At 36.4% G+C, this 26,843-nt stretch overlaps 1 protein-coding gene across 1 annotated transcript in view; it reads left to right on the forward strand.

The window, feature by feature from the left end:
* LOC107739207 (follistatin-related protein 4-like) overlaps positions 1 to 26,843 on the forward strand; it is a 105,678-nt gene that overhangs the window by 60,188 nt on the left and 18,647 nt on the right. Inside the window, exons 5-7 of the mRNA XM_016551229.1 lie at positions 17,864 to 18,030; positions 22,426 to 22,546; positions 26,357 to 26,518. Of these exons, the coding sequence (XP_016406715.1) occupies positions 17,864 to 18,030; positions 22,426 to 22,546; positions 26,357 to 26,518 (450 nt within the window). The remainder of the gene's footprint in view (positions 1 to 17,863; positions 18,031 to 22,425; positions 22,547 to 26,356; positions 26,519 to 26,843) is intronic.

The following is a 26,843-nucleotide window of genomic DNA, read 5'->3' on the forward strand; positions in this document are numbered from 1 at the left end:
TATATTAGTATTATTATATCTAAGTTACATTATGTTGTAATACAACTGCACTTTAAAATAAAAAATTATATTTCATAATTATATTATTTTAGTTTACTGTAGTAAAATATGTCTTAATTTCTTTATTTGGCAGAGTTAAACCCTCAAGGTCATTAATAAAATAAGAACAAATAAACAAATTACAACCAATGGCACCAATAAATACAATAGAGACGAAAGGTAAGCAAATCTAGCAGTTTTTAGAGCTTTTCTATAAGTAGAAGTACTTTCCCTCCATGCAATACTAAATACCTCTAGTTTTGTTGTCTTCCAGCTGTGCTCCATTCTCCGAGCTGCTCTCTTTAGGGTGCCAGTGTGCTCGTTATACCACAGTGTCAAACTGTTTTCCTTAATCTTCTTTAAGCGTAAAGGAGCAACCATATCTAAAGTGCTAGAAAAGAGAGAGTCCATAGTTTCTGTTACAACATCAAATTAATATTATTATTATTATTATTATTATTATATTTTTTATTTTTATTTTTTTTTAGATCTATTGCTCTAAATGGTGAGTGTGTTGTGTAACTCAAGTGTGATGTTACTATGACCAACATCTGTGCATCACAGATTATCATCATCATCAGTCTTAAAGCATCAGACATTTGTTGACAGTTGTTGCTGTGGCAACTGTGTGATGCTGTTGCCACACATGCACAGGTTGAAGATGCCTTTAGACAGAAATGATCAATGAAATCTTGCATGGAAACGGCTTAAGTAAATCAGCAATCAGTCCAGCTTGATTGCACGTGAAGAGAAAATCGAGAAGTACTTTGCCCGACTGATTATTCCATAATGTAGCCGTTTTGAGCAATGATTATCAGCTGATTAATGATACAGTGTTCAGACTTACAGTGTGGGTTTGAAGTGTTGCTTTAATTGGGCCACTGACAGTACAGGAAAAACCTCATTCATTTTCTCCAGAGAAACAGATTTTTAGCTATAATGTATCAAAATTTCAAGAGAGACCTACAATGAGCTCTAATTACCAATGACAAATCATTTACTTGCCCTCACTATATATATATATTTTTTATTATTATTATATTTGATACATCAGGCTTTCATGGCTCATATAGTATGATATAATGAGAATATGAAGGAAAAACACCTCGATTTTATTCAGAGACCCAACGTGAGCAAAAAAATGCAATTTGGTACAGATGCTGATATTTATGTGGAAAAAAAGTGATGAAATTCTGATGCTTGTAATGTAAATCAATGAGATCTTTATAACAGTATAGTGGATACTTACATACAATTATATAAATATCATTCATCACTCTATATCTCCAATAATATGTCGTAGTAATGATGACCAAAATATATAATTCAATGCAATCCAATGATGATTGAGAGATGAACAAATAAACATTCCTCAAAAGCCTGATGATCATATTTGAGACTCACTGATTTTTCTAAAAATGATGTCTGGATAATCAAGTAAACTGAAGCTGCTTCAGTCCAGTAAGTGTTCACCTTGAAATATTACTAAAAATATCAAAGTTATTCTTAGGTTTACTTTAAAAAGATCAGTAAAGATTTCACAGCAAAAAGACACGTGAACCATGAGCTGAAGGTGGATGTTTGTACAATTATACTAAAAGGCCTTTTACTTGTTATTACTTATATATTTTGCTTTTTATGATTATTATTATTTTGGTGATGTGATGTCACAGTCAGTAACGACACAGTCTGGGGATGCAAGAGTGATATGTCTGATATGTCAATTTTGTGTTAAAGATCTTTATATATGTCTTGAGGTTAGCAAATATCACCTAATGTATCCTGCTGACATATAATTAGGTGAAAACCCCAGGCCGCTCATTATCCCATTATAGCTGTGAATCTGAATACAAACTGCCAACGGGTCTATAATAGCTTGTCAGCACTTCTGATAGCTTTTGACGTGAGTGCGCCGAGACGTCAACATCACTTTCATTGCCGTCATATTACCCTCCTCCACATGACTGCTCATAAATCTCTCGAGTCCAGGTCCACATTTGTTTTGACTGTGTTTTGACTCAAATCATATTTTCAAAATATAAAATCAGTTAGCTTCAGATTTCATCATCGTTCATATTACTTCATAATTGCACTGCATTATCTTGGGACATCAAGTTTCACCAAACTTCATTCATGTGTGTACGGGTTCAATCTGTGGTCACACAAATAATAATGACTTATCACTGTCTATGAGGACATTTCTATGAAAAATTACCTGAAAAAAAAATTCTTTTTCGTCACTTTAAACTCGCTAAATAAAACGTGTAATATCTTTTAATGCATGCGCTTAAAGACATAAAAGGGCTTTAAAGGGTCATGAAATCACCTGTTTCAGCAGAGGTTAATTCTTCTCTCAAATGCATGCTGTAATTCACCATTACATGCAACAAATGAATATTTGACAATATTTTGCACAGCTGTTTGCATTGTATTTTGCATAGGATATATTTAACGCACTGTTGCATTTTTTATAACTTTAAAGGGTTTATTTGGAGTGTTTATATAAGCCGTTTGATCGGTTACATCAAGGAGCTTTAAAGACTGGTTACATTTAGGTTGTGGATGAATTATGTTTGTGTTGAAGACACAATGTGATGTGAATTTATGCCATGCAGAAACTGCTGCAAAGCAAAAACAAACACTCACTTGCGAATGCGATCCATGAAAGCATCAGTTATTGTACGCAATCTGATGACATCTGTAAGAGTTTTGCAATACATCAAGAGCACAGTAAGTACATAGTTCCATTTTTAAAGAACATAGAAATAAGCCTCCAGTAATATAATGTGTGATCATGCCTCATAAAGCCTGAGACCACCAATGAAAATGTTTCTATGTTGAGTTCTTTTTTTATTCAGCGCAGAAATTCACTCATTACAAATGCAAAAACTTGAATCAGCATAACAAATGGAGTAAAACATGAACATGAATTTTATATTTTCTCAGTATTTGTTGCATCTCTTTTCTACTTTACTGACAGAAGCACTGGTCTGCATGATCTGAGACGATCCACAGAGCATCCTGAGCTTCAGTGGAAGAAGAACATTTGACCAGCCACATTTCACATCATAACGTTTTCGTTTGTACAAACGCCCACCTTCAGTCCGTGCTTCACATGTCTTTTTGCTGTGAAATATTTACTGATTTATATCAAGTAAACATAAGAATAACTTTGATATTGTTAGTAATATTTCAAGATGAACACTTACTGGACTGAAGCAGCTTTGCTTTACTTGATTATCCAGACATCCTTTTTTTTTTTTTACGAAAATCAGTGAGTCTCAACTATGATCATCAGGCTTTTGAGGAACGTTTATTTGTTCATCTCTCAATCATCATTGGATTGCATTGCATTATATGTTTTGATCATCAAACTAAGCATTAAATATCATCTTACTAAGACATATTATTGGAGATATAGAGTGACGGCTAATATTTATATCATTTTATGTAAGTATCTGCTATTATGTTATAAAGGTCTCATTGATTTACATTACAAGCATCAGAATTTCATTTTACTTTTTGGCCGTATAAATATCAGCATCTGCACCAAATTGCATATTTTTGCTCACTTTGGGCCTCTGAATAAAACCCAGCTTAATTTTCTCACTATATCATACTATGTGAGCCATAAAAGCAATTTTTCAATGTACTCTCATCATCAGACTCTGGGACCTTACTCTATATATTGAAATGAACATTCAATGTTGCTCATTTCTGCTAATTGTCTGGTTGTCGTCTTCATTTACACTTCATGCAGTGAATCTGGGCCAATATCGATTAACGCAGCGTGTTTGTGAAGCAACAAAAAGCAATCTCCTTCATTTCAGTGTATCCAGCTTTGTCATTACATCTGAGTCCAGCACTAAGCCTGTCGGAAGACGGGATTTCTGCCGTCATATTGCAACAAAATGGTTTGTAGGCCTTATATTTGATCAGAGAAGAGGAAACTCCTAACGCAAGGTTAGATTGACCTTTTTCGTGATATTGCATTTTCCAAAAACTGATTTACTGTGGAAAACACGTCACTGATTTTCTTTAGGATTGCAGGAGAATGCAGAGGGTTGCTGTTGAACGAGAATCTCTGATCGAAGGTGTCTGTTTCACCAGAACAATCTGCTGCGTTCAGATCCTCATACATGCTTCGTCTAAATACTGTAGGTCAGAAAAAATCCCTGAGCAATCACATTAGTATGATCATAAACATGACTGGAAGCTCTTGCCATCTGTACAAGTGACCATTTGGGGGGGCCAACTCTCTCTCTCTCTCTCTTTCGCTCTCTCTATCTATATATATATATATATGCGCACACACACACATCACTCATATCGCGCGGCACGAACACAGAAACATTCTGGAGCACAGAAACTTGTTGTGAACACTACCCCACAACTACATTTTAAATTATATATAATTTCTCAGCAACAAGGTGTTTTTGAAGTAACTAAACTTACAGCTTCATTGTTTGTAGAGAGAGATGCAGGTAGTTACATGCAGATGCAGGGAATTACAAACCAACTTTTCATCTCTTTCTCTCTCTCTCTCTCTCTCTCTATCTCTCAATCGATCAATAATTAATTGAAATAAATGCTATAATTCATTCAAACAAATGTGATCTTACCGCACTATTTTTGAAGTAACTAAACTTACAGCTTCATTGTTTGTAGAGAGAACGTACAGATGCGGGTAAGTTGATTCACACATGCAACTTTCATCCTCTCTCTCTCTCAAAATGGCCATATTTGAGAAAGTTGTTTGCTTTTGATAGTTTTCACGTGACGTCACACACTTACAGGAACACCCACATGGAGGACAAAACAGGGCTTTCCTCCACTGACCACCAGTTATTTTTAGGAGGATTGCATTTAGTAGTAATGTAGTAAGGCCAAATTCGGTATACACTTTATTGATGATGCAGACTTCGTACAGGCAAGCAGATGAACCCAGAATATAAACGCAATGCGCAAAGTTTAATATTAAATGTTTTTCCATAGAAACCCATTATAAAGAAGACGCTTAACCATTTAGCACATTGCGTTCATATTTGCTTGCCTGAATAAAGCTCGCATCATCAATAAGGTGTGTACTAATTTCATCTTTTAAAGATGCTGAGAGCATGCCGTTAGTCTGAGCACACATTTTTTTCCATTTACAGGTTAAAATTTGGTAAGTGTTCCAAACCTGTCCTGGTTGAGTAAACAGCGTCGGGCAGGTAATTAATCACAGCGCGTGCCCTTTACGTCTCGCTGCGGTCTACAGCGAGCAGGTGACATGCAGTGCTAAGCAGCATTCTCTCATCTCGAAGAGTTTGTTCTAATGCGCCATAATGCATTGAATGGCAGCTTAGAATTTTAATGCATGTCATTTTGTCATTTTAAATTGTCGATAAAAAGCTTGAAGTGTATGAAAGAGTTGGTTATCGTTGATGCATCTTGCGGTTGGGTTTTTATTGTGTAGGGTCATCAGTGTGTGATGTTCAGTGTTTTGTTAGTATATGGTAGAAAATCAGCAGATAATCAATCTTGATTCAGTAGGGAACTAGTTCTACCCTAGTTACACGCTTTTTGACAAATGAGTTTTCACAAACTCTTTCCAGTCTTTTGTGATGAATGATTTTTAATAATCAGAATGATTTGCTAATGAATATTTTAGACCCATTTAAGGCTTTTCACACCGTGCTTAACCACAGGTTATCAGCGTTCGAGGGGAGATGCCAAATGGTGACGGAAAACATGAATTGGAGCGAAGAAGAAACTGTTTTGGAGTGTTTTATTCTTACCTTTATAGTCTGAAAAAATCAATTTAGGAAAAACTTGATAGCAGTCTGCAACATAGAAGATGAGGATGTGCAATGCTATAGAGCCGATACATAAGCAGGTCAAGCGCTGTGTTCATCCAAGACCACAAATATGCACAGAAGAACGTTAACCCAGGGTTTAGAAATGTACAGTATGAAACGTCATCTTATGAATACACAGAATTACAATCTCTATTGTGGACCAGTTACGCTTATTTGTTAAAAAAAAGAACAGATTAATAATGATTAATTGAAGAACCAACATCATTATGGTTTTGAAATTTTACATTTACATGATAATAATTTATGATGTTTTATGTGTGTGTGTGTGTGCGTGTGCGTGTGCGCGTGCGTGCGTGTGTGTGTGTGGTTCAGGTATACCCTATCCAGAGCTGGGTAGTAACTGATTACACGTAATCTGGATTATGTAATCAGATTCCAAAAATCAAGTACTTGTAGAGTATATTACATTTTATAATGTTCATAATCAGATTACAGTTACTTTTTATGGATTACTTGATTACATATTCACACTGTGGCAGTAAATCATTCTTAATTGAATGATTCTCCGTAATTCTTCACATTCGCTTGTGTACAGTTCAGTGTCACTTAATGGTTTCATTGACGTGCAGGTAAACAAATATTTCTATTTTTTAGTGTTCAAGTGTTTTAATAATTAATTTGGCATTTTTATGGTTTAATTCATTGTTAGTTTTATATCAACTCACAAAACCACTGCAGTTCTTATATTAAGTCCAGTTTGAGAAACCCTGGTGTAATGTAATGTTTAATGCACTATATGATGTTCCTATATAAAACATTTTTTTATTTATTTCTTACTCTTTGCTTTTAATGATAAGATAGATCAAAAGTAATCTAAAAAGTAGTCAGAATACATTAACTAAAATGAGCAACCTAGATTACATTACTCACTACAGTTTTCATCATGTAATCTACCGACTACATTTTGCAAGTAATCTACCCAACAGTGTGTGTGTGTGTGTGTGTGTGTGTGTGTGTGTGTACTACTACCATTCAGAATTGATACTTTCATTCAGCAAGAATGTATTAAATTGATCAAAAAGGACAGTAACGATATTTGTAATGTTTCAAATGTGTGTATGTATAGTGTATACACTGTAAAATGTAATGGAGTTTACTTGATTGCCTCAAATTTAGTAAAAAAAAAAATAATTTGTTCATGTTTTGAGTTAAAGCTTACTACCACTTTGTAGAGGCAACTTTATTTGTAGGTTACCAGAAAACTTGTGTACTGGTAACTTAGTTTTACACGTTGAAATTAGTTCAGTCCACTTAAAGACTTAAGTAGATCAAAGTTTTATTGCAAGTTGTGATACAAAGACAGACAAACGAGTGTAGGGGAGCATTTGCTGGGGAGTGTTATGCATTTATTTGTTATGTACAATTATTAAACTGCAAACACTACTCAAATAATTTGTGTATTTGAAACTTAACTGAATTAAAGGAAATTATTAAACTAAAAATATCAATTTAACTCAAATCCCTTGCAGTTAACCATTAGCTAGTAATGCATGAATTAATGTAACTAGCAAACAGACATCACTGCATTGACAACTACACAGCTACTGACTTTAAAATAAAGTAGCATGCAACATAATGTCATTGTTTTTGGCCCATCCTCGACATAAACACAGACTCTACTCTTCAGTGCAATTGTAGCCCTACAAATCTCAGACAGAAACAGAAACCCTTTTAAATCCCAACATAACAGAATCTGTATATTTGCTCTAAAGTTTCCATTACTTTTCCAGGACAAAATATATAAAATATATAGATAGTTATTTCCAGGTTGTTAATGACCATAGGATCCCTGTTGTGTCGTCCCATCATTCTTCAGTCTGTTTTCTGTTTCTCTGAGGCATGAAATACTGAAACTGAATGTTGTAGCAGGATGAGGAGCACCATCCTGTTTCCTTATCAGTCTTCACCTGCTGCACTCATATATGAGAGTCTTTATATTACTGAGAAGAGAGAAGATTAAAAAACAAGAATGAAAAGTAGTAAAGCATTTGAAGGCATCCAGCTTAAGACATTTATTCATGTGTGTGTGTGTGTGTGTGTGTGTGTGTGTGTGTACCTGGTATTTATCACGTTATGGGGACCAAATGTCCCCACAAGAATAGTAATACTAGTAAATTTTGACCTTGTGAAAACACTCATTCTGAAAAAAACTCATTCTGTATGATTTATAAGCTTGTTTCCTCATGGGACATTTTTGAGGTCCCCATGAGGAAACAAGCTTATAAATCATACAGAATGAGTTTTTTTGAGAAAGTAAAAATGCACAAAGTTTCCTGTAAGGGCTAGGTTTAGGGGTAGGGTTGGTGTAGGGCAATAGCACATACAGTTTGTACAGTATAAAAACCATTACGCCTATGGAATGTCCCCATAAAACATGGAAACACAACGTGTGTGTGTGTGAGAGAGAGAGAGAGAGAGTGTGCACCTGGTATTCATCACGTTATGGGGACCAAATGTCCCCACAAGGATAGTAAAACTAGTAAATTTTGACCTTGTGGGGACATTTTCGAGGTCCCCATGAGGAAACAAGCTTATAAATCAGTGTGTGTGTGTGTGTGTGTGTGTGTGTGTGTGTGTGTGTGTATTTTATTTTTTTTAATGTAGCCTCCAAGAACACATTTGTCAAGTCATTTTTATTTAGTGGGATGGAAATTAATTGGCTCTGTAATTGAGTTTGGCCCTTCAGGGCAGGATGGTGGAATCAATGTCAACATTCCTTAAATGCAGAGCGCGGCAGAGCCATCCCGATCCCGTGGCCTCATGCACACCCATGCATTACAAAAGCCAATCTAATCACAAGTGTGATATTCTCCTCCCACCATCTCAGAGCCTCTCTTCAGCTGAGACAATAACCACATCCTCATGAGGATCTCTTGCTGATGATCATTTTGGCCCGTCTACCACCAGGCCCGGTTCTTAAGCGCTATAGAAGGGTGGGCTGGCAGATATCCTGGGTGGGCAATTTTTTATTTTTTATTTTTTGTGGAGGGGGGATACAGTCTTGAAATGTAGACTGTAGATATTGCTATTTTAACTATGCAACTTATTTCAGTGTTGTTGATATATGTACACTGAAAAACGAGCATCATGCTTTCCTGGGCAGCCTATAGCGAACCATAGAATATCATTAACTTTCACAACAAAATAAACTTTTTTTCTTTACTGAATAGTAAAAAACACCCTCTTTGTTCTCTTTCTCTGGATCATTGTTTCTACACTGGTGATTCTTTTAAGCAAGTTTTTTTTATTTATATCAAACAAGGCCGTAATAATGTCTCTAATTACTCTAGAACATTGGCGGGACCAATTGTTTTGAGGAAAATAAGGACCAGATGGTACTGGTATTAATTTAAAGGAACTAAATAAATATAGGATTTAAATTGGTTTAGGGAAATAAATTAAAAGAAGAAAAAAGAACAGGAAAAGAACAAGAATACGATTTTTTGCAAAGTAATCAATCTGAACTGCAAATAATATTTTTATTTTAAAATATGCACCATTCAATTTTATTTGTATTCCTAATATTTTGAAAACGCAAAACAGAAAAATGCTATTGTCGTCACATTCAATTAAAGCAGACCATGGCTATGAATTACATGAATCACAAATGACAGGCCTACATTCAATTCAATTCACTGGATATTGTTGGTCGTTTATGTCATTGTAAAGCAATTGTAAAATAGCTATTACACGTTTAGCTACTTCATACCTTCACTGAAGCGCCGCGGTGAAATTCGCGCTCGGTTTCTGTGAACAGTAAGGCCCGCCTTCTTTGATTTGATTGGTCATCTCAATCATTTTGACATTGATGAGCACTGTTAGACTGCTGGAGCTGAGGCAGACCAGAAAATGTAGATTTTAAAACGTCTTAAAATGCAACAGTTTTTACTTTTATCCTATGAAAATTCTGAAAGAAAAAGCTTTGTGAGCCGACTGTTGCTATATAGTAACGAACGCAACTTTCATCACACAAGCTCTTATTTCAGTGTTGTTGTTTCTAACATTGTGGTCATTTAAGCAGGCAGTTTGTTTCTTACATTCAATTTAACAGCATTAACACCAAGTAAAAATGGGTAAGCTTTCAACTGAACTGTATACATGCATTTTAAACGCTTATACTTTGTTTTTGCCAGTGCCGATCCTAGACTTCTGGGGGCCCTACGCAAAACTGTGTCGGGGGGGTATGAGTGGTTATGAACGAATGAATGAAACGCATTTGTCCGTGTTTCACTCCGTCTGGAATCGCGCTCGCGGAAAGCGCTTGATAAACAGTGTCTCTTCCGTGGCTCGGTACGCTTTCAACTCATTTTTTTAGTCTCGAGCAAGACTGTACGACATTCATTCTACATGATTTGACTGATTTTTACGTAGAAAGGGCGACAGCGCACCGCATTAAAAGAAATGATCATTCATGTTTTCAGAACCGCTGGCCAAATTCAAAAACCAAACTAAAATTAAATCATCTTTGAGAGCAAGGGGGCCCTCTGGTGTTTCGGGGGCCCTACGCAGCAGCGCGTAAATATTTCTGCCCGTTTTCACTCGTTGTCAGCCTCTGCTTTTCCGCAACAGACTGAAGCCTCCGCGTGAATGTAGCACGCCTTTGCTTTCAGCTAATAAAAGAAAAATTATGCAAAATTATTTTATAATTGTTGGGGCAGTCTTCAGCTCTTATTAAACATCTCAAAATACAGTCCGCTTCAGATTGCTTTTAATTACTGCATAAAAAGATTAACGCAATCTTTACCTATAGTTCTGATTAGGTGGGCAAGACAGACATTTGGGTGGGCTCAGCCCACCCCTGCCCATGCCTGGAGCCAGCCCTGTCTACCACTCAGAGCTCCTGTGTTTCCAATATATTTACCATGAACATATTAAAAAACCAAACAGTCACAGTCTTGTTAAGTAAGGCATAATATACAGTCAGATTATTGTATCATTTATGTAGTTTAATCCAATGCAGCAAAAAAAAAAAATATATATATATATATATATACAGTGGGTACGGAAAGTATTCAGACCCCCTTAAATTTTTCACTCTTTGTTATATTGCAGCCATTTGCTAAAATCATTTAAGTTAATTTTTTTTCCTCATTAATGTACACACAGCACCCCATATTGAGAGAAAAACACAGAATTGTTGACATTTTTGCAGATTTATTAAAAAAGAAAAACTCAAATATCACATGGTCCTAAGTATTCAGACGGGGTCTGAATACTTTCCGTACCCACTGTATATATATAATTACATAAAATTATTATAAAAGTTTATAGTATATATATATATTAAATATAAATAATAAAGATTATATCAAATTAAGAAAAACTTTATTTGTTGTGAACATATAAAACATTTAGCCTAAATGTACAGTAGGCTACTATAAAATCAGAAAAGTATTTTCTTGCCCCTGAAATACATTTTGAAATATATTTTGGGTTGAACCTAAAAATATATTTAATTGAGCTTAATTGTTTGCAACATATATTTAGCATATATTCGAAATATTATTTTGTCCACTATATATGTATGTTTGTATGTATGTATGTATGAAATCAGTGCTTAAATATGGACGGTTTAGTGTCATTACGCAAGGATATTTAACTGTCCAGTGCTACAACTGACCAATCACAATCAAATAAATCAAGTCAAGTAGTGAAATGTTTAAATGTTATTTCTGTGACATATTTCTGTTGTATCAAATGGAAAGTGTGTGTCTGTGCTGCAGATACCTGAACATGTTCATTTCCTCAGGGGCATGGATGCATGTTTTGATCTACTCACCTAGCTATATAAAGAAATAAGAGCAGTTTGGTGTGAAAGAAGTTGTTCTGTTGTGCATAAGTTAGCAGCCCTGCAGTTACGCTGTTTGCACTCTTAAGAGTGTTTGCAGCCAGCAGGTGTTGTGCTTTATGGAGGTGTAGCTGTTTAATCTTATTTTAGGCACAATGCACACTGAGACACCTTTAATAAATCCACTTGCCATGAGTGCGAGAGATCTGACAGCTACTGTGCGTCACATGAGAAATGGTATAAACACTTGGAAGACGGGTAGTAACCTAACACACTCACTAAAGCCGCTTCAGGTCTGTGCATGCAAAACTCAATCCTCTTCCTCCTCTCATTTCAGTCATGAAACGCATGGAGGTTTTTAAATCAGCTGTTCTAAGCATCTTCGTTACGTCTTCCTCAAGTGAGTTTTTTCAGGGTCATAATTTGATTTACAAAACACAAGTCAGGGCTCGACATTAATGCTTGCCCGGGACAAGAGGATTTTTTGACGGGGCAAGTAAACGAGAATTTTACTTGCCTGACCGGACATGTAGTCTGATTAAGACATCAATAACAAAAAATAATTAGGGAAGCACTGAAACTTTGGCGAGAATGATTCTGATTTTGTTACATTCAGTGTAAACGACGGCCACCAGTTAAGGCTTGTGCAGCCTGTCTTCAAGATTCAAAATGTTGAGTTTTTATATTTATAACATACGCAACATCACATGATTAAAGTTCCTGTTTTCCCGAACATCAGAACAATTGCAAATATGACATTGATTTTATACAACAGTAGTTCAATAAACAAGCAGTTAGTATTAAGTGACTTACATTTTAGAAACAATATTGACTGACGAAAATAGTTCCAAACAAAGACCACAGCAGAATAGTTGCACATCTCAGTGATTCAGTGAGTTATTCAGAAAGACAGTAATTTGCTTCATTCGTGAATGCATCATCCATTTGAACGAATCGAATGAATGATTCAATGACTAACTTATTAAGAAAGTCACTTGCCGTCACCTACTGGTGGTTTAGCTTCATATGCAAAAGTATCATATCAACATATCATTTGTATATTCAATTATATAAAACATTAATAAATTAACACATTAAAATAAATTAAGTTAGAATGATAGCGTCTTATCATTCTAACTTAATTTATTGCTAAAATGTAAGAATTTTACATGAAAGCAAAAAAAAATGCCTTGGAAATCAATTTAACTCTTTCCCTGCCATTGACAGAATTTTCCGGCTTTCCGTGTTTTCACTGGTGTACAGCAGGAGGCGCTATTATGCATCTTCTGAAACAGTACTGAACGTCTGGATCAAAACATGGCGAGGAAGAAGCAGAAACAAGCGATCGCGTATATAAGCAGATGCATATGTAAAATAACGCAATCATTAAGCATTAAACAGCATATAAATCAAAACTGCCTAGCGTTACCAAATGAGATGATGATCCAGGAAGTGGTTTAGGACTGTGCAGCTTTGGGGATGTTGATGGAAGCGATCTACTCCATCTGCGTTTTGATCATCAATCTGAAAACGATCCAGATGTAGTCTTTTACAAAAAACGTGATTTTCTCAATTTTTTGTTCAAAATGTTGCTTTTATCATGAAAAAAAAATGCTGGCGGGGAAAGAGTTAAAGGGCAATTATCACAAATATGCACATTTAGGTAAGCAAGAGCTGACAGAACACTGATGAAAAATATTGCTTTAGAATAAATTATATTTACGCCACAGCACGTGTGAAGACGGTGTCTTGCTCAAGGGCACCTCAGCCATGGTATGAGCGCTGGTCATTCACTCCCCCACTTACAATCCCTGCTGGCACCAAGACTCGAACCCACGACCTTTGGATTACAAGTCCAACTCCCTAACCATTAGGCCACGACTGTTTTGTGCAAAAGAAATTCTGGAATATTTACGTAGGCTATATATTTACAGAAATGGCACATTTGGACGGGACTAAAATCACTGAGAAGCTCTGACAATAGATACTTTACCCCACCGCTCCATGTAAAACTAATCCCGTCCGAATAAGACTACAAGCACACAGTTGTAAACAGAACATTAGCATTATCAGCTGCTCAGAAGCTGAGCCGTAGTGCCACTGTGGAGAGCTGTTCAAAGAAGTTCATCTCTTATAGTGTCATATATAAAGACGCTCTGGCTGTTGATGCACTTTGAGTGTGCTTAGCATTTGTCTAAAAAACCCTGCAGGATGCTTTCATTTAGGTGAGAAATGAGTGCTCTCGCCTTTGGCTGGTGCCGGCAATAAAACCCAGCTTTGATGGATCAATAGTTTGCAAATCCTGGGCAAGTCAATTACTTGTGTGGAGGGGCTATTTTTAGGCGAGAGGGGAACACAAAGAGTCATTACAGAGATAATGTCATGTCAACCCTATCCAGCGGGAGGACCGCCATGGGCAATGGATATGTCATCCGTCTGTCTGCATCTCTGCCTCAGAGACTAGTGTGTGTGTGTGCGCGTGCGCGTGTGTGTGTGTGTGTGCGTGTGTGTGCGTGTGTGTGCGTGTGTGGTAAACAATCTCAAACCAGGCCTCTTCTGCTGGGGAAAATCAACATGGTGCCAGGAAAAAGGAAAGTGTTTTTATTGCTGGAGGCTAAAAATGAGAAGCACAGCGACGAGGCATCTGCTGAATCCTGAAAGGGAGATGCTAGGTTTTATATTTGCTGTAAAATGTGAAGCTGTTTAGGGTTTGAGGGCTGAGTCGGATGCATGGATGCATTCACTTTTAGACTCCTGTGAGGAGAAGTTGTCTTCGCTTTTGTAAAACTTCCTCCTCTGATGTGCTATTCTAAGGCTACGTACACACTGGTTTGGTGTAAGTTATATTTGACAAAAGAAATATCATCACCTGGGGATGTAATAATGAGGTGCTGCATTTAGTTATGCTGTCGTTTTTGAACTGTTCTCTCTCATGACTGTAATGTAGTTGTTACCACTGGACCAGAGAGAAAGCTTTTCAAGATTTCTCAAAGTTTCTGAAATTTACTTAACCTTGTAAATCTTGACAGAATTTGAAATGGAGTTTATTGACCACTTATATTAACAAATATTTAAAAAAATAAAATAAAATTCTAAAAAAGATCATATTTGATACATCAGGTTTTTATGGCTCATATGGTGTGATATATAGTAGAATAATATGATTCTTATACTTGAAAAGGTTTCAGTCAGAGGCCCAAACTGAGTAAAAATATGCAAATTGGTGGAGATGCTGCTATTTATATGGTCAGAAAATAAGATGGAATTCTGATGATTTTAATGTAAATCAATGAGATACTTAGCAGATACTTACATAAAATTATTTAAATATTAGTCGTCACTCTATATCTCCAATAATATGTCTTAGTAAGATGATATTTAATGCTTAGTTTTATGACCAAAACTTATAATGTAATGCAATACAATGATGATTGAGAGATGAACAAATAAATTGTGATGATCATATTTGAGACTAATTGATTTTTCTAAAAAATAATGTCTGGATAACCAAGTAAAGCGAAGCTGTAAAGATTTCACAGCAAAAAGACACATGAAGCGTATGCTGAAGTTGGATGTTTGTAAAATTATATAGACCTTTTATTTGCTAAAAAGCATAAACTCTCAATCAGACAACAGAAGGCATGTATTAGATTTTGCATGTCAAATATGATGCAGTACCTTTATGGAGTTAAAAATGCCTGCATTTGGCAGTCAGTCCTGAACTTGTTAAATAGGGATTATTACATATTGAGTCTTTTTCACAAATGTCAGAATTAGAAACAGCAAGTCAACAGAATTCAGTGTCAAAGACACATGTGTTTAAGGACATTATCTAGCGATCTCAGCAGCAGAATTTCACTAAAGAATGATGAAGTGATGGAGAAGAGCGCTCTAACAGACGTGCAGCGCAGTCGGGCTCACACTCAGCTTTCACAGGTGTCTGGATCACAGTGGATCACAAGTCTTTGTTAGTGAACAGTCCTGTCTGTGCATTGGCTGCAGTGGTGCACATGTCTAAAGCGACGGGCCGTTCCTCCTCTTGCACCTGCTGCATTTTCAGATCTGATGGCTGCAATTTGACAGGGAGGTGCAGGAACTCATTTTCCCTCTAACCAGGACAAATCAATGCGTTCAGCTCCGCAGTGCTTCATCATCACCTAAATTACCTCTTTTCATTTGAAAGAATTAAACCCACCTGTAACTGTCAGGAAATCATGCAAACAACATGTTTGTGCCAGAGAGCGTCCACTGCAGCAGAATGCAAATGGACACGAGCGTTCGAGTCACTGTCAGCACGCCAACACTGTTATTTTCAAGCTAGCTGTGAAATGACTGATCTGAAAGCCAGACTGTTATTGACCCGAGGTCAGTCGGAGACATTTGCGGTGTCTGGGCCGTTATCGTTTACACACCTCAGATGGACTGCTCATCAAATGATCGAATGCCTCATCAAGTCAAGTCAACTCACTTTTATTTCTATAGTGCTTTATACAAGACAGACTGTGTCAAAGCAGCTCATATTAATAAACATGAAATTAACAGAGGCAATGATGGAAAATAGTGTGAAATCAAATAGGTATAAATCACATTTTAATTGTGATCGAGATTTCTGCTTCTTTCGATTTGATAACTCTTTCCCTGGCATTGACGGAATTCTTTCTTTCCGTGTTTTCACTGTTATACAGTAGGGGGCGCTATTATGCATCTTCTAAGAGAGTACAGAATCTCTGGATCAAAACACAGGCGAAGAAGCAGCAGAAACAAGGGATCGCGTATGTAAGAAGATGCATATGTAAAATAATGCCACCATCAAACATTAAACAGCATGTAAGTCAAAACTGCCTAATGTTACCGAATGAAATGTCGATCCAGAAAGTGGTTTAGGACTGTGCAGCTTTAGAGGTGTTGATGAACTCTACTCTACTCCATCAATGTTTTGTTCATTGTTCTGAATCCTCTCTGGACAAAACGCAATTTTCTCAGCTTTTTGTTATTTATTTATTTATTTTATTGAAACTTACCCACATTCAAGTGTTGATAAAAAAGAATGTGCGAAGCTGGAATAATACAGTATTTGCCTGCTGGTTATTTATCCTGAAACATTTCATTTTAATGTGGCATTTGCGTTATCCTGCATTGGTAACACATCTTCACAAGCGTTCACAAGATATCAAGATTTTAAATCCCCCAATCAGAGCATTTCTTTTCTGCCCAGAGGTTTACTTCATCTTCCTGACCTGGCAACCATGTTTAGGGATCTCTATTGAAATATTCTGCTCAAAACATTTGCTCTGTTCGCTGCAACTAAATCTGCAAGCAAATCATGCAAGTTGACATTTTCTTGATTTGTGCTTATGTGAAAGTGCAATAATTCAGACGAAATGCAAAAAAAAAAAAAAAAAATTCTAAAATGACAATAACCAGGATATATTTCTTTACATTTTATTTATTTATTTTTAGCAAAATAATCACGATTAACAGTTTAACAAATGTTGCGGCCGTAGAATCTCAACCATTAAGACAATTCAGATTCTGATTGAAATTTCAATCGGTTTGGGCATTTTTATTCTGATGGAGGTGTTCATTCAGATTGGACTTTTAAACCAACTGTAACCGGAATATGCTTCATGTAAACGCATCTAGTGTTGCAAACAATCCGATCAATGTTTTGATGGTGTCTAGTAATGGGAAGATTGGATCATTCTACTGACCTGGATCTTTGAATCTTGTTCAGCACAATGAATGAATCTTTATTCAAGTCTCCTAGTCCAGGAGCTTGTTTTCCTCAATGCGCACTTGCCTTAAAGCAGGTTTGTTAGCTTTATAGTGTGACAATATTCATAATAATATTGCAGAGTCATGTGTAGAGGAAACAGAATTGTTTAGTTTTGTCTGAGCGGTCACACAAAAAAAATCACTCTCTGAGACCGCTCGTTACTCGAGAGTCATTAAAGGATTTGTTCAAAATGAACAAATCATTCATGATCAACAACACATCGCTATTGTCACAGAAAGATAGCCTCACTCTGCATATTAAACTGAAACAGCAGAAAGCATTTTAACATTCAAGCACCTTAATAAATAAAAAGCAGATATAAATTACATAGCATTTTTCAGGTAAAACATGTAAATGCATGGGCTAACTAAATTGCAATAATGTTGTTTTGTCTTGCAGAGGTCGTTCAGCTCAGTCTAGCCGATGACAAGCGTCTGAGCATCACAACAGTGACCGTCGGCCTGAGCGCTGTGCTGTCCTGTGCCATTCAGGGCACACTGAGACCGCCCATCATCTGGAAGAGGAACGGCATCATCCTCAACTTCCTAGATCTAGAGGATATAAATGTGAGTACTTCGATATCACACTATTGAACAACACCATTATGTCTGAGAATAAAGATGCAGTTCGCTGAGAAGTCTTTGAACCTTTGTGACGACGTGCCCCAATAGCATTGTGTGTAATTTAAGAGGGTTTTGAAAACGACATGATTACTCACTGCTAGAGAATTAACCCCCGGTCTCCCCTGCATGAAATACTGACCGGTATTCTTATAGTTTATATAGATCTCATGAAGCACATGTTTTGGTTGTCTGACAAAAGATTCACGTATTTGAATTGCTTATAAAATTTCAATCCATTTGGATTACACAGTTTAAACATAAACTAATAAACTTGATGTGATACATATTTGTCAAACATACATAAATTTAACATACAAAAAAGCAGTTAAGATGCAGGTAAGATTTCTGTAATAGTACTTATAAATTGAATGTTTTAAATACACATTAACTATGATTATATATTTATCATCAATCTAAATTGATTTTATCAAATCCAAATTGGATTCAAACTCACATTTTAAACATTTTAACTCCTTAAATATTGCTTGTTTTTTACAGATCTGGGCCAATGAATAATGTACTTGTTTTCACAATGTAATTTAATTTACAATTTTTTGTTTTAAATAAAAACAAATACTGCAGATGCAAAAAATATGTATTTATTTTATTTTATTTTATTTTGAAATGCATAAATCTTACCACTACTTCAACTGGCTCATATTTTAAGTGTCATCAACAAATTGTCATGGAGGAAATTTTTAAACACCAAAAACATAATAATAATTTTAAAGTGTGAGTTCCGTATTAAAAAGCATAACTTCAAAGCTAAAGTCACTATCATCACCAAACTGAGCTGCACAAATAATGACACAGTTCATCTTCCTGCCATGATTTTTTGAGTGCAGAAATCAGACTCGTTTCATTTATGTATGATTGACAAATATGCTTAAGTTTATTACTTTGTTAAAACCGTGTAATCCAAATATGTAATTCAAATACATAAATCTTAATTTTAGGCCCATATATATGCTTATTGCGACAGCATAACTTATGCATCCTGCGTGATGTGAGGCTTTCACAGTATTCTGGATTATAAGGGAATGTTGTGCTGAGAACACCTTCTCAAGGTGAGGAACCCTGCAGAGCTTCTTTTCTGATGTGAAATGATTACATCCTCCTGTTAATTGGGCAGCTGCTGAATATCTGATAATCATCCAGAACACAAAGCTCAGTCAGGGTCCAGTTGCATTGATTTTCACCAATTAATCAGTATGTTCTAGAATAGAAGCTCATGCCGACACAAATTACAAATGTTAATGTTCATTATCAGGACACACGCTTTCCATTTCCAATTACTAACCATATTTGTGTTTCTGCACTTCATATGATGTAATTGGAAAGAACATAATGATCGTGGTCTCAGGAGTTGGGCCAGGAGCCATGCTGATTTCAAGGGACTGCAAATCATGTGTAGATTTTGAGAAGCAGACATGCTCAGGATGGGAATGGGTGCTTAATGAGGTGTGTCACGCTTGTGTTTAGCTCACCTGCGTTCCTGACAGCATGGGGTTGTGTTTACGTGCTCGCTCATTACAATACTCTAATTGCATGTTAATGAAGGGTTTGTTGAATGTTGCAACACTGACCCAAGTCAACAACGACGTGTGGGTCAACGAGAACGAGCACAGGTGAAGAGTGCTGAATGACACATTCAGCTTCATAAGCAGCCAGAGAAAGAATCGGAAGACTGACACGGTCCAGACAAAATGGGAACCTAAATAAATACACGATTGTGTCTTGTGCCAGAAAACGAAGCATCAGCATGTGTAATTGTGCTTTGATTGTGAGGAACAGGTCTTTTGCATTGATTGGCTCTGAATCCTCAGACAGATCATTTATACCGTCCAAGGGGAAAAGATGAGTTTACTCTACATGATTTCTCACTGTTGACTGATCTTTAAAACTGAGGCATATGGTGTGGTTTAATGCTGTGGATTAATTTGGGTGCATTCAGTATTTGTCGGTTTCTGTCGCACTTGTCAATATAGCATGCTCATTTTTATCAACGCTTCGTCTCCTGCTTCTGCTCTTCTCTGGTTTTCTCACTCAACTTCTTGGCTGATAGAAGACTGTTAATACAGTTTTGGGTACCAGACAGAACACTGGTTTTGAGTACCAGACAAGACTTGCTGTTAACGGGCTTGGATGTCAGACAAACTTTGCTGACTGGGTTTTGGATATGAGACAAAACAGATATCTTGTGGCAGGAACTGGTGTCCGGTGTCGGATCTGAAATTTCTGACATGGAGACTTGATCTAACACTATAAATGGTATGCTGTACAACTGTGTGGTGTACTGTAAAACTCAGCACAGGACGGCTCTTACAACACAGCAGTGACACGGGAGTAAATGAACTGCTGAGAGATCAAACTGAAGTAGCTCTTAATTTTAGAAAAACCAAGCCCGAGTCCTGACCTCAATCTGCAGTCTGTTGTGTGATCTGAAGTGAGGAGAAGTGTGCAAATGCACCTCAGCTCCTCCAGAAGCATTTAGTGGAGGATATTGCCAATATAACGCTTTTACCAGCTTCAGTAGTAAATGGCTTTTTTGATTTTGTATATGATTTGTGTGTGTGTGTGTGTGTGTGTGTGTGTGTATTTATGTGTTTGACATACAAATGCTTTTTTCCTTAGCAGGATGAAAAATAAAAAGGTAATTGCAAATTTTCATCTCACAATTCAGACTTTTTTCTTGCAATTCTGAGAAAAAAAGTCTGAATTGTGATATAAACTTGCAATTTAAAAAAAAAAAGGATTCTGAGATAAAACGTTTTTTTTATTATTATTATTCTGTGGCGGAAACAAAAAGACAGAATTCTGAAATGTAAACTCAGAATTGCGAGAAGAAGTCAGAATTATGAGATAAAAAGTCGCAATTAGCTTTTTTTTTTTTTGATTCCAAGGCAGAAATGGGCTTCCATATTGACATGTGGAGTATACATGTACATAATTAATTTAATTTGCTTTATATATATATATATTCTCCCTAATTCTTGCTTTTTATTCTCTTTGCTCTGAAGTTTGCACAAGAAATGTTTTATGATGTGTTTTACTAATACCTTGTTGCATTTGTGCAGTATCATGTAAATATCATGGTGTATGAATATGGCAATTGTTGATTATTCACATCTTAACCCCACAATATTCTATTAAGGCTTGTATCATTCCATCCTCATTTACTTTCACTTCATGTGTTTTATTAATACTATAGTATTAGTATTAATACTAAATAACTTTCAATAATATTAATGTACAGGCCGTGGTGCAGTGATGGGTTCAGATGATTATCATATTCATATACCATTTATACGGTGCTTCAATGCATTACCAAAAAACATGCCATGTCTAATGGTTTATTAGTTTAAACCGTGTCAGATGGCTCCTTTATTGTATGTCTTAATCTCCTTAGAGATGAATTGGCACAGTTGTGCGACAAACACTTATCTCTGATTCATTTCAGAGTGGAAATGTTGCCGTTTCCAAAACCGATGGCAGCTAACTTTCCCTTGTATCTTTGTGTTTTCCAGTCATTTGAATTAGTGGCTTGTTAACTGTATAGTTCTGGTGCTATTCTTTCGGTTAAACCTCATCTCAAGACATTATCTTACAATTGATTTCAAAAAGTGAATGACAAACTCGTAATTAGATTTCATCTGAAAGTGGCAGCCAATACAGCTCCAGTGATGAAAACCGCTACGAGTCCTCCTTATGAGGCATAACATCTGCCTTATGGCAGAGGTGAGGTACTATCAGTCACATAATCTTTGTTTAATAAAAAAAAGTAATTCGTTTTTGTCGTTGGGTTTCATCATGTCCTTGGAAGAGAGTCACTTCTGCCCTCTTTATCCTAAAACTTCAGCACTCGGAGGCAAAGTCGTGTTTTTACGAGAGCTGATCATCCATCTCGCTGGATTAGCGACGACCTCCTAAACAAACAAATCGCTGTTTTGTTCCCAGTACGGCAGTCGAGCCCTTTTCAGAGCGCGCCCTATAAAGCTGCAGGTGTGTTAGGGTTTAAGAGCGAGTTTTTGTGTCCTTAAATCATTTACCCTCTGCAAACTCATATAACTACAAAACAGTTTAATGTTTTAATCCCCCTTGAGTCGGCCCAAAGCCCCAGATGAGGGGATGCATCCTCACAAAACCACAACCGGCTTCATTAATCACGCTAAAGCTGGCTATATTTTTAACCCTTACCATTTATCAGCCTGAGAAAACACGACAGTGAGGAACAAACCCCTGCGCCCGCGCGCTCATGGGACGCCGCTGATGCATCGTCTATTCATCCTGTGACTTCCTGCTGTTTTATTCTCTCTCTCTTTCTTCCCATTCAATTAGGACTTTGGCGACGACGGCTCGCTCTACATTACTAAGGTGACTACGATTCACATGGGGAACTACAGCTGTCACGCGGACGGCTATGAGGAGCTGTTCCAGACCCACGTGCTCCAGGTGAATGGTTAGTAGTAGAATCTTTCATATATGTTTGCTTTCATGGACTGTTGTTGTAATGTCTGTTAAAAGTTGTGAAGCAGTGTATCTTCGTTTTCAATAGTGTCCAAGTTATACAATTTAACTACTGTAATAAGCAGTGTACACATTACAAGTAACATGAGTTTTCCATAAAAAGTAACTAAGTAACACGATTAGTTACTTTTTTAGGGAGTAACACAAAACTGTAATGCATTACTTTTAAAAGTAACTTTCCCCAACACCAGTAATAATGAAAGCAAGGTAAATGCCAAGCGTGGCAGTCATATCATGTGCGTTGCATTAAAGGGATAGTTCACCCAAAAATGAACATGTGCTGTTAATTTACTCATCCTCAGGCCATCCAAGATGTAGGTGACTTTTTCTTCAGTAGAACAGTAAAGACTTCTTGGTGGTTCATAAAATGCAAGTCAACGGCTACCGTCACGTTGAGAGTCAAAAAAGCATATCAGACAACACAAAATTAATACCCGTGGCTCCTGACGATATATTGAGGTCTTATGAAGCAAAACAATCGTTCTGTGTAAGAAACCAGACATTATGTAAAAGATTATTATTAAGAAACTGACAGATGCTCTCCCAAGTGGATACATTTCATGTTGTAGTGAGGACTATGAAAATAGAGGTACTCAAAAATGATGATACGTGTTTAGTCATGTGATGCATATCACTCTAAAAAAAATTCAACCCAACTTTGGGTCATATATGGACTAACCCAACTTTTGGGTTAAAATTTTAATTAAAAAAATTAACCCAATAGCTGGGTTAGTCCATATTTGACCCAAAGTTGGGTTGAAACAACCCAGCATTTTTTAGAGTGTATTGTACCTATAGATATATGTGACCCTGGACCACAAAAGCAGTCTTAAGTCGCTGGGGTATATTTGTAGCAATAGCCAAAAATACATTGTATGGGTCAAAATAATTGATTTTTCTTTTATGCCAAAAATCATTAGGATATTCAGTAAAGATCATGTTCCATGAACATATTTTGTAAATTTCCTACCGTAAATATATTAAAACTTAATTTTTGATTAGTAATATGCATTGCTAAGAACTTCATTTGGACAACTTTGGATTTTCTCAGTATTTTGATTTTTTTTTCACCCTCAGATTCCAGATATTCAAATAGTTGTATCTCGGCCAAATATTGTCCTAACAAACCATACATCAATGGAAAGCTTATGTATTCAGCTTTCAGATGATGTGTAAATCTCAATTTCGAAAAATTTACACTTAAGACTGGTTTTGTGGTCCAGGGTCACATATATGGTTTTACAAGCATTGATATTCACCTTCATATTGTTGCTAAAGTTAAATGGGTTACTTTATTTTACGGTGTCTTTGTTACAGTGTAATTGTACATTTAAGTAATGAGTCATATTAATTAACAACATTTACTTACTTAGGGTTTAGGGTGATTGCACGTAACTATGCATAATTTACTGTTATTACTATAGTAAGCCCATGTAACAAGAGTAACAAGGACACTGTAAAATAACTGTTACGATAAATGTTACTTTGCTGAAAACATGATGACAGTTGTGTTTTAGTCAGATGGTAGTGAGTGGAGACATTGTGAAGCATTGCCAGGTTAAATAAATAAAAGTGCACATATATACAGTCAGACCAAAAATTATTCAGACATCAGATATAATTTTTGATATTTGTTTACTAGTGGGTGTAGGACACTATAGTTCATTTATGTAAGTGAGGATAGCAAAATAAAATAAACTGTGATATATTGTACCCAACAATTCTTCATACAGTGGACTACCAGTAAAACTGATAAACATTTGAGACCAAAAATTACTCAGACACTTTGACCTGACCATGTCTTGCTTAAGTGTTATCTGAGATTATCAAGATGAATTTGTTCTGACACAGTTTAACTCTGTGTTCTTGTCATATTTTATCACCATTTTCTAAACTATAGCGAATAAACTGTGATAATGTGTGAAATGTTGAAGGTGTCTGAATAAATTTTGGTATATATATAAATTTAAAAAAACTGCTATACATCCGAGAGTGTGAATGTGAATTTCTTGCATATGTGTGGCTTTCCCAAATCCTGAAACAAAGGAATAAATGCCTCTAGTTGTGTGCGAGAGAGACAGAATGCGCTGTGCACAGATCAGTGGTTTTTCAAAGTGTTTTATGCCAAGGACCCCCCAAGTATAATAATCCCTTTGCAGGAGATTTTTGTCATTTTTGCCTTCCTAAATTACAAAATCAGCTATATTTTTACATTTATATATATATATTAAAAAAAATAATGTGTGAGAAATATATCAGGCATCATATTATAAGTATAAATATGCCACTATTCATATTGCCACTGTCCTAAAGCCAAAGCATTTAATAAAACATTTACTTTGTATTAAGTTACTTTTTTTTCCTACCCACTATTAGCATAAAAGAAAAACGAAATTCAGATTTATCTGTGAAGCACTTTTCACAATAGCAAATTGCATTCCAAAGCAACATGTTTAAATTATAATCATAGATAATGTATGATTGTAATGCGGTCAACAGACCAGGCCATGCATCAATTTTACCAATTTTAGAGTGAACTACATTTATTTGTTTTTATTTATTTGTTTGTTTGTTTATTAAAATAAATATTACTAATAAACAAAATAAACACATTAATTAAAAAACGCTAAAAAAAACCCGCTTTCCTAATTGTTTTAGGACTACACCACTGGTTTTTAGGACCTTGATGCGCTGGGATATTTAGCTAATAAAATGATCATACCAGAAGAATAGTGTGAGAACTTCATTATGTCTGGTCTCTCATCTCTCATCCTCTCATGATACTGAGAGTATCATCTCTGTCAGCTTTTATGACATTTTATGCATTCACATTTTAATACGGTTATAACTCCTGAAACTTTGCAGTGTGTACATTGCAGCATGAAAAACTTTTATTAAAATTATGAAAGGGTTATAACACAAAAAGTGGGCAAGGTCTATACTGCACAATGAATACATTTTTTATTTTTATTTTTTTGGTTATAACAGAACCATTCATGAACGAGCAAAGCTCAAACTCAAACTGTATTGAGCAGATTCTAACTAAAAAAGCTTCTTCTGATTGGCCGTTGATTTCACATGCTCAACAAACATGTCTGTGATTGGCTACAATGCTCAACGCTGCAAAATCACATTGTAAATAGAAACTTTTGATGCTCTTCACACAAATACAGGAGCATTTGAAAGCAGCCGCCTATCAGCAGGTACCAGAACGACCCGGTACTGTGGAAAGGCTGGTATTGTTATATTTTTAAAATTTAAGTATTGGCTTGGTATCAACAACACTAACCCCTGATATACAGTATAATAACTGCTACTGAACAAAAGAGCCGTTTGATTGCTTTCAATCCTTTTGAAATTGTTGCAATAGAAAATAGTTTTCACCTTTTGATCATTCAACCATTCAATTACAAGGCATCGTTCTTCGTCGAGGCATATAAAGGGAGATAAACAAACGCTGTATTGAAACAAAGATAGCAATCCAGTTTAACTTGCTGTATTATACTTGCGAGATAATAAATACTGGAAGGATTTTCAATTAACGGAGACAATAAGCGTGAATGTTGGAGAGCTTGTTTTGTCTAATTGGAAGGAATCTCGATACGGGAAGCAAATCCCCTCACGTTCATTTCATTCAATGACCGTTTCTGACTGACACAAGGAGGGGAATCCAAAACAAAGCAGCTTTTCTGGACTTGAATCACTTTCTCTGTTGTTCACAGTCTGCTTCTGTCTCTTCCAGTGCCTCCAGTAATCCTGGTCTATCCGGAGACTCAGGCCCAGGAACCCGGCGTCGCTGCCAGCTTGCGCTGCCATGCAGATGGTATTCCAAACCCTAAACTCACCTGGCTGAAGAACGGCCTGGACCTGCAGCCGCACGCATCCAAGCAGATTTCACTTCTCGGTACGATCCTCAACCCTTCCTCTCGGGAAGCAGATAAAGGCAGGCAGTCGCACGGGTAGATAAACAGACAGATGTGTAATGGGCAGATCATGTAGTGAAACACATGAAAAATATCCTCCGTACACCCCTCTGACGCAGCAGTGGATTACAGCTGTCGTTTCAGTCGTTGCTGGCAGCCCTTGGTGCTGCGGGAGTGAGTTTGCAGCTCCCTGCAAGGATGATGATGATGATAATAATAAAAGCAGTCCATGAAATGACGATAGTGGACCCAGGCAAATGGGCTCATTTGGAGGGGCCTCTCGATTCTGGAGCGGTGCTGTATTGT

This window comes from Sinocyclocheilus rhinocerous, unplaced genomic scaffold (genome assembly GCF_001515625.1).
Source record: "Sinocyclocheilus rhinocerous isolate Xijiao unplaced genomic scaffold, SAMN03320098_v1.1 scaffold1847, whole genome shotgun sequence".
In the NCBI taxonomy this organism is placed as follows: Eukaryota; Metazoa; Chordata; class Actinopteri; order Cypriniformes; family Cyprinidae; genus Sinocyclocheilus; species Sinocyclocheilus rhinocerous.